General features: G+C 37.9%; 1 protein-coding gene across 3 annotated transcripts in view; it reads right to left on the bottom strand.

The window, feature by feature from the left end:
- Nucleotides 1-949: 949 nt before the first annotated feature.
- LOC137290940 (voltage-gated purine nucleotide uniporter SLC17A9-like) overlaps nucleotides 950-9,908 on the bottom strand; it is a 39,431-nt gene continuing 30,472 nt past the window's right edge. For all 3 annotated transcript variants that reach the window (XM_067822156.1, XM_067822158.1, XM_067822157.1), the window contains exons 9-11: nucleotides 9,671-9,877; nucleotides 8,787-8,816; nucleotides 950-8,412 (exon numbers count right to left, since the gene is read on the bottom strand). In XM_067822156.1, the coding sequence (XP_067678257.1) occupies nucleotides 8,273-8,412; nucleotides 8,787-8,816; nucleotides 9,671-9,877 (377 nt within the window). In that variant the 3' untranslated portion in view covers nucleotides 950-8,272. The remainder of the gene's footprint in view (nucleotides 8,413-8,786; nucleotides 8,817-9,670; nucleotides 9,878-9,908) is intronic.

Here is a 9,908-nt window from a genome sequence, read left to right as displayed (position 1 = left end):
GACTAACAGGATCGGATGTTCAGGCTAGCAGACTTGGTTGACACGTCATTGGTTCCCCAATGCGCACATCGATGCTCATGTTGTTGATCACTGTATTGTCTGGTCCAGACTTTATTATTTACAGACCACCGCCATATAGCTGGAATATTGCTGAGTGCGGCGTAAGACTAAATTCAATCCCTCACTCATTTCTCCACATGAGTACTGTGTGTGAGGCCCAAATGTCACATTCCCCATCATAATGTTGGATCTTGTCAAGAGACATAAATTTATACTCATTCATGCTGGTTTTTGGAGTGTAAAATGAGAAGTGAGTCAGGTTTACAACTTTAAATAGTACTCCAGTTTCTCACTGCATATCTTGATGTTGAGTGAAATCCTTAGTGATGCAGGTCAGTTTGGTTTAAATGATTGTGGTAAGGCAAGTGCTGAACACATTGTTGAACCCACCCTGGGATTTGAACCCAACAAGGGTCATAACACTCCTCGGCCAATTGCAACACCTTTGACAAAAGAGACACAACAGGAATGCACGTGGGAGATCCAATGAATGGATGCAGATCTTGCCTGATAAGTGAAATTCTAAAAAAAATGTCATAATACTTCTTGGATTTGTGTACACTACTTTCAACCATCAGCTGCCAACACATACATGGTGTAGTTGCTATTTCTGAGCAATGAAGCCCAATACCAGGACGCAAGATTGACAATCACTCATTACAGTGTTCAGCTCTTGCATCAGCTGGGTTCATCTGACATCTGTCCGCTATACACAACATTAATTTAATTAGCTGTCACAATTCACAACAATGCAGCATGCATGAATAATAGATCGGCGATGGCAGAATGATGGAGAACAGCTTTCCACCTCAGCTTCTTGTGTGGGTTAGTTGGCACACACTGTAATTTCCTGGCGAAATGATGGATTAATATACAACGGAGTCTTAAGCCCTTCTTATGTTTTATTTCATCATCAAGAGGACACCATAAGCAATGTACACATCACATGCACAGGCAACATTCATACTGAGGACACCAAGTATGTACATGACTGTACAGTCATATTGCAGCATTGCGCATACCAAATATGTACACATTAAATATGTACACATGACTGTATCGTAATTGCATTACACAGTATTAAACTAACATTTAACTATACTGCTGGGACCGAAAGGTGCTACTAAAAGGAGACAGCAGTATGTACCAGTAAATGAACATTATATAAATAAAACATGACAACATATAAGGTCATCTTCAACTAAAGGTTGTCATGGCAACAAACTCTTCCTGTCACTGTTAATTTATTTTCATCAGTATATATTATCAACAACAAGACCTATAAAGTAAAACTACATTTATAACTCAAATGGACCACTAACTTGAGTTCATTATCTGGAGTTTGCAATGTGCATTTCAACTGACCTATACATGGATAATAAATAGGTTGTTATGAACATAGTTTATTGTATCTCTGTTCAAGATTCACGTATGAGTGGAATAGTGAGGTAGGATATTATTTTACTAGTTACATTAGATGTAATGCAAGTAACTGTGTAAAACGTCTTTCATGTAAATAATCTTGACACAAGATCATTCAGCCCATTCCCACATCACTCAGTTGTATAACATCTAAACATTTTTTATGTCCTCAACAACAAATATAATATAACAATCTAGAACCTCAACAATTATTACTGTCCACTAAGAATGATGACCTGCAACGGTATCTATATAATGTACTGAACAGCAAAAAAAACCACAATTTTCCAAAAAGTGAAATTTCATTAATGCACTTATTTTTGTTTTCTATGTAAAAAAATTGACTAAAAGACAGTTGCTTTTCTTTTACTGTTCAGTATGGTCTAAAGAAGTTGTCATCTATGAACTGTCGTGTATTGTTACTCACCAACTTCTGAAATGTCAGTCATATAGCCCTGTACAACTATTTTTGTTTGACTTCAATGGTCATTTTCCTCTTACGTTGTACTCAAAAAACAAAATAATACTGGAGAACAGAAGGTAAATAAATATAACAAAACAAAGCAACAATATCTTCAGGATAATTGTGTTGTTACACCTCACAATACTAACCTGAAGTAATGTGAACAGAATTACTATGGTACATAGATTTGAACTTTTAGCACGGCACCTGTGTCCCGTGTATATTGTATAAAAAATAATTTATATGTCATAATGAACATATATCTTTTCCCAAGGTATATACGAGGGGATTTCAATAAGTTTTGAGCCTTGAGCCTTTTTCATACCCAGGTGTCACAGCCGATGGTACGACATTGAACCTTGTATGTAGCTGATGTGATAAGTTTTGGTATCCTACTCTCAGAAGTTATTGAACAGCTCACATTGACAGAAAGAGACCCCCCTCACAGCAGTGAAAATGAATGAAATTGAGTGTAGAGCAGTAATTAAGTATTTAGTTCTTGAAGGAAACTCTGCGAAGAACATTGAAGAAAGGCTTTCAGCAGTTTATGGGAAGTCTTCCCCTTCATCTGCTACCATCAAACAATGCGTCAATGAATTTAAGCATGGTAGAGAGAGTCTTGAAGACGACCCCCGTCCAGGTCACCCAACAACCAGCACTAGTCAGGAAAACATTGACAGAGTGCATAGACTTGTGCTGGAAAATCGTCGACTCACACTCCACGAGTTAGAGGAGACCACAGGCATTTCACACGGATCCATCAGGACAATTCTTCATGAACATCTCGTCATGTCTAAGGTGTGCACAAGATGGATGCCAAGAACGCTTACAGATGAAATGAAGGAAACAAGGGTCACCATAAGCAACTCCATGCTAACCAGATACAACAAGAATCCAGAAGATTTTCACTTTAGGCTAGTAACCTGTGATGAAACCTGGATCCACCACTATGATCCTGAGAGCAAACAAGAATCCATGGAATGGAAACATGTCACTTCTCCCTAGACCAAAAAGTTCAAAGCCTCCAGATCAGTGCAGAAGGTAATGGCGACAGTCTTCTGCGATAGGAAAGGTGCCATCCACATAGATTACTTACCAAGAGGAAGAACAATGAATGGGGAATATTACGCTTACTTGTTGACGCAAGTGTGACAGTCAATCAAGGAGAAGCACCGGGGCAAGATCAGACATGGTATTCTTCTACATCAAAACAATGCTCCAGTACACACCTCTCGCATTGCAGGCGCTGCTGTCAAGGAATGCGGGTACAAAATCTTGCCGCATCACCCCTACTTACTCTCCAGACCTGGCACCAAGTGATTACCATCTGTTCCTAAATCTCAAGAAACACTTGCGTGGTCGTAGATTTCAGGATGATAATGCACATATTGCTGCTACTGAGGCTTGGTTTGAGGACCAAAATGGCGCCTTCTACAGAGATGGCATCAGCACCAGGCAGAAAAGATGGAACAAGTGTCTTGACTCACAAGGGGACTCTGTTGAAAAATAAATGTGGTTCATACCAATATTTTGTGTTTTTCTATGCAAGGCTCAAAACTTATTGACGTCCCCTCGTATGAGAGAGTCGTTGTAATATCATTCACAAACGTTTGGTACAAAAACTGCTTTGAAAGTCAAACTAGATGCTAGAATTCATGATCCCTGCAACCCACACAGAAATGAAATATTCACTTTACCATGATCCATGATTCACTGGCACTTATTGCTCCCATCATCAACACTGATCACTTATGTATGTGTGAAGACAAAGTCCCACACTATAACATATTCTTTCAAAAACACTAAGGTTGTTTGTGCAGAATGACCCTGAAATATGGTATCTTGTGAGTGTGCCCTAGTGCATATAAGAATTATCTATAAGTTAAAGATGGATATGCTTAAGGTGATAAAACGTGGGGAATCATCATCGGATGAACACATAATTTATCATCCAAAACTGTTCCTCAGGAGATATCAACTGTGTGAGATCAGACGATATCTCCTAGGATGCTACATGCCCTGACAATGCTATGACATCATGAACTTGATGATGTCACAATGCTATGACATCGCTGCACTGCAAATCTAACAACAGTACTGTGTCCAGAGAAGTATATTTTTCATTTGAAAACTAATGAAGAATGATTTTGGATGATAAATAGAATCTCACCCCCATGTCTACTGATATCAGTTATATCAACACTTGTTGATAAGGTAAAAATATCTTCAGCAAGCCTCTGATATTTGTTACTTTATCAACTTGTGTTGATATATTTGATATCAGTAGACACTTGGGTGAGATTCTCTATGAACTACGGAAAAATGTTCAACCTACCAGAAAGACGTCATGCTTCTAGTTCAAAGATGAGGTTGTACAGAAGGTAACAAAATGATCTGAATCAAGATACCTGACCACAACAGAATGTACTGTGAATGAGTGACTTGTGTTGACCACCATTTTGAACAAAATGTCAGTTATGTCATGGTGTAGCATGAGAAAGAAAAACCCAAACTGATGCATATTGGCGAAACAAATGTGAAACCCTTCATGCATGATAACACACAGTGATAGTGTCAGTAGTGTTACATTCCCACAGAGTACTGCGATGAACACTTCGGATGCATGAATGAATATACCCACCTTAATCTGTAACTTATTTCAAGGCTTATGAATATTTTACAATTAACATGTTATATCTGGGGTTGCAATTTCTCAATAAATGGCATCGCACATTCATAAACAGAGGATATCATATGAGTGCCATTGTTACACTATGTTTACGACATGAGTGATTAAATATTGGTATTTCACGAGCGAGAGTGAGGGATACACCGATATCTAGGCATGAGGGTTGTAAACATAGTATGATATGGACACAAAAATATAATATTCTATATACTACTGAAGGCATCAAATTGAGGAAGATAAACCCAAATTCTAGGCTGGCTACCTGCCATTTCCGCATGTAGAACACAATGTGACAGAAAAAACATGACATCATTGCATTGTTCATGATATCAGGTCAAGAGCTACTTTGCCCTCGGGCATCATATGAAAAATACGAATCCCAATTTTCCCCCTCATTGGTAATAAATCACAATAAGAATTACATTTCTATTTGTTTAGTGTAGAAGAAATCCTTAATACTTCACATTTTACATTTGTAAGACAAACATGCTAATGTGTCTGTGAAAAGCAGATTAATCTGTATATATGTCACTGCTGCCACATAATAATGCATTACCATAAAAATATATATGTGAAAACAACATGTTTTAATTACAATAACCTAGAATCAAATTCACAAAAATATTCTATGACAAAAAATACACGTATTTATTTGTTCAAACTCCTTAAGTAGAGAACATTTGGTGTAGACAGTTGGCTGTCTTGTTTTGAATTGAGCCAAGCGGGTTGTAATAACAGATCTGTTGGTTTGGGTTTTAATCAGTCTCACAATCAACAAGATTTTATAAATAGAACTCTTTACAATATATATTCAAGGCAAAAGCTTTAATAAGTACCATGACATGTTCTGAAAGAACTAAGTTAATGGCAGTAACCCAAAGCTTCTGCTGCTGCCGCTGCTAATGCTATCAGAGTACATGTACCCCTATTCATCACAGATGCAAAACATGCATTAAAACCTTTGAACCAATGTCACAAGATGAATGATGGAATTCCTGGTCATTGAAGCATCATTTTAATCACCCCTTCCCCACAGTTCTACTGATACAATATGTTTGTCAGGACAGGTCAGTGTTATTCTATGTGTATGCATGTACACACTCATAATCAGAAGTTATTGTCATTTGCCTATCAGAAAGTCATTTTCAATTCAGGAAAAAATATGAGAAAGAATATTTGTCTTTGATCAAAATATGAGTCTGGTGGGAAGATGGTAATTATTGATGCCTAACACAAGGTGACAGTGAACCTGTGTTATGTTATTTGGTTGTTACTCTACATACACAATCATTTATACACAAACTGACATTAATCATCAATCATGCTAAACAGAAAATGTCCCTTCTTTTAGCAATCTAGACAAACCTCCGCAAACAATATGATCATAAAACGTTCAAACAAACAAATAACACACTTGCTTCCTGAACAACTGGCAGTACAAACACTCAAAAACAGATTGCATCCAGTGGGACACAACTTTCTACCCTATTGGGACTATCCTCTGGATAACAGCTTTTATCCACCCTGTAGGAACTATCCCCTAGATAACAACTTTCTACAGTATAGGGAGTATCCTTCTGATAACAGCTTGTATCCAGTGGGCACAACTTTCTACCCTATATGGACTATCCTCTAGGCAACAGCTTGTATACACACTGTTCGGACTACTTTCTAGATAACTACAAGTATTGGGATTATCCTCTAGATGACAGCTTGCATCCACCCAATTGGGATTATCCTCTAGATAACAGCTAGCATCCACCCAATAGTCCGGACTATCCTCAGATAACAGCTTGTATGCACCCAACTGGGACTTTCCTCAAGATAACAGCTTGTATCCACCCACTAGGGACTATCCTCTTGATAACAGCTTGTATCCACCCACTAGGGGCTATCCTCCAGATAACAGCTTGCAACCACCCAATAGTCTGGACTATCCTCAAGATAACAGCTTGTATCCACCCAATAGGGACTATCCTCAAGATAGCAGCTTGCATCTATCCAATTGGGACTATCCTCTAGATAACAGCTTGTATCCCTCCACTTGGGACTATCCTCTAGATAACAGCTTGTATCTATCTAGTTGGGACTATCCTCTTGATAAGAGCTTGTATCCCTCCAAATGGGACTATCCTCAAGATAAAAGCTTTTATCCCTCCAATTGGGACTATCCTCAAGATAACAGCTTGTATCCACCCAATAGGGACTATCCTCAAGATAACTGCTTGCATCCAGAGGGTCCAGATTTCTGGTCTGGATGAGAGGACAGATGGAAACACATGACACAATGAGTTGAAAAAAAAACACACTTATAATTTAAAGAAAATAACAGAACAACATAAACATTCACTCCTTACAAGAATCACGTAAAATATAACACAAAAACATATACCAACATCTGTCTGAACAATAATCACCTACAGTATTATCTCTCCCCAACATATAAAGAAAATAACTGCCAGTCTATCCTCTTACTGCCTCGTTCCCCCCACTGAAGGTAGAAACTGACTCCAGATGAAATTATCCAGCCCCTGGCTATTGTTAAAATACCCCAAAGACTCACCTATATTCAAATGACAGTGTACAAATCACATAAATCATCATACCATATACAGTCATCCAACTGTATGAGATTCCTACGATAGAGCTGTTTGTGATGATGATGTGAACAGTGTCACATTTTGTTTATATCTAGTTTATATTCAGAAAGCCTGAATTCTACATAAATAACTTGCATATAAAGAATCAATTAACTTTAAATCTAAGTCTGAATCACTTTGATGAAACCAAAGCTTCTTGTCAAGACACAGCAAAAGTCACAATAAACTCCGATTCCCCATTACCTTTAAGCCCATATTATCAGAATATCTGAAAAATTACTCATTCTATTACACCATGGCAGATTGACGGTACTGACAGTATTCCAATTCCCACAAGCTCTGAAATGCATTAGACATATCACGTTCATAACATATAAAAGCATATTTCATACACCGAGATGACGATTGACTTAAAATATCACATCTTCAAAGTTCATATTTCTGTTAGATGTGATGTTCATAGGAACTACATTTATTTGGCTGTGGAAGTACATTTGTGAAGTGAAGACAAAAATGAAAACAGACATATTGCTCCATTGTACATGCAGGTTGTGTTATCAGCTACACATATTTATCAGTCAGGTATAAATCAAATCATTATATTGCCTTTGATATTCTCTCTCACATTGCAAAATGTATACATGCAGACTAATGGCTTCATGTTTCTTGCAGCCAGTCATAACTATCACACACATTATATCACATGGTTGCTGCGATGACTGCCTCATACAATTCTCTCATCATGTCAAATATCAAGTTACAGGAGTTGCCTCCCTTTTCCCCATGTTTACATATCAGTGTTTATTCCACCCACACACATCCAAGGCAAGAGGACATCAAAGCGAACAGTTCCATGCAGGGTTCTCTCCCTTCAGTTAGGGAGCCATGGAATCCTATGGCTAGAGAAATCTGGTCAGATGTGATAATCATGGACTGTGTTTATGAGAGGTTGTTATCTCCCTTGTATACAAGCACCTGTTCAGAGCAGTTAGCTCCCATGGTTCAATGTCAGTTGCTGTTTCTATGTGCTGGGCATGTCTATATAATCTTCTTTCCTGTACCAAAGAGGGTGTAGACAATCAGTCCAAATATACAGACCAAAGCTGTTTGGTTGAACACAGCACTCCAGCTCTTGGTCACTTCTAGGATATGACCGGCCATGTACACCCCTATGAAACCTGAAATGAAAAGCGTAACAAATCATGGAATACATTGGGACTGAAGGTCTAGAACATCAATGACCAATCTCTCATATATGTTTGTGTGTTGTATATGTATGATGTAACACGAATGTGTGTTTATGCTTTTGCAACACTTTTAGTAACATTCCATTCCAGCAACATTATTGCAGGGGACACCACAGATAGACTACAGACACTGCACCCATGTGGGGAACTGAACCTGTGTCTTCAGCATTTTAAGTAAACAGTATAATCACTTGGATGCCCTACCATAACCTACTAGAATCATTGATGTACTTCAATGAATTCTAAGATATCTCACTGAACAATCAATGTTGCCACAGTAACTAAGGGTGATCAACATTACTTACCTGGAATGGCCCCAGCCATGTTCATTATACCTGAAACGAAGACAGTCACTTCAATTTATTGATTTCTTTCTTAAAGGTAAGTCAACAAACAGGGTACAACATAGAGAAATCAATGCGATCTATAAACACATATTCACTCAATGGCTTAATGAGCTTTTGTGTAAACAGATCACGTCTGGTAAAGGGTAGCACTGATCACAATTCTGCCTATACAGTAACATACTGGCACAAATTAACACTGTCATCTATACAATATCAGTTTTCACATCCATGAGCGATTATTATTGTTCTACATTATTATACACCATTTCTTATTAGGCCAGACCATTTCTACTTTTTGTTTCACAGATTTTTGTCCTCAGAAAACCTAAGCACAAGAGGGGAAATAAAGAAAAATATAATCACCAGTCAAAGTATTATTCCTTCTGAATCCTAAAAGTGTTTTACTTTTGGCAATTAATGAAGTGAATGTGGAGCAAAATATCATCAGAAAATAACTTTCTTGTAAGTTTACATTTCTGGCCAATAAACACATTATTTGGAAAAATTAATATTTGTTTTTTTTCTTACTCTTGAAAAAATATGAGACTTGGATCTGTAAACCAAGAAATAAAATTGGTCTGGACTTAACAGCAATGATAAAATCTTTTGTTTCTTTTCACGTTCACCTAACTGAAACACAGGTCAATAACTTATTAAAAGTTTTTTGGTTTTTTTTAAAACATTCATCTAACAAGACAAACTTTTATGTCTTTCTCATAAACTGACTAAAAAACCTATGAGGCCTGATGACAGGGATATAAAACTATCTAAATTCATTTCAAACAGCAAGGTAATTGCTAATAAACAGTTGGCGATGGCAGGGAAGGATCGAGGATGCCTACCAAAAACAGATCCTGCATGTTTGGGCGCGATGTCCTGTGGGTTGACGAGGATACCACTGTTGTGGAAGCCACAGCAGCAGACGGAGAGAGCCATGCAGATGAGCGCCGCCTCATAAGATGTGGTGTATGTGATGATGACAAGGAACAGCGCTGTACCGCCGAGGGCAATGAACTGCATCAGCTTCCTCACAAACGTCACTGAGAAGCCTGTAGACACGGAGAGTGATGTTGTGTTCAA

Source organism: Haliotis asinina, chromosome 7, assembly GCF_037392515.1.
Source record: "Haliotis asinina isolate JCU_RB_2024 chromosome 7, JCU_Hal_asi_v2, whole genome shotgun sequence".
In the NCBI taxonomy this organism is placed as follows: Eukaryota; Metazoa; Mollusca; class Gastropoda; order Lepetellida; family Haliotidae; genus Haliotis; species Haliotis asinina.
This window is presented reverse-complemented; position numbering and strand designations above follow the sequence as displayed.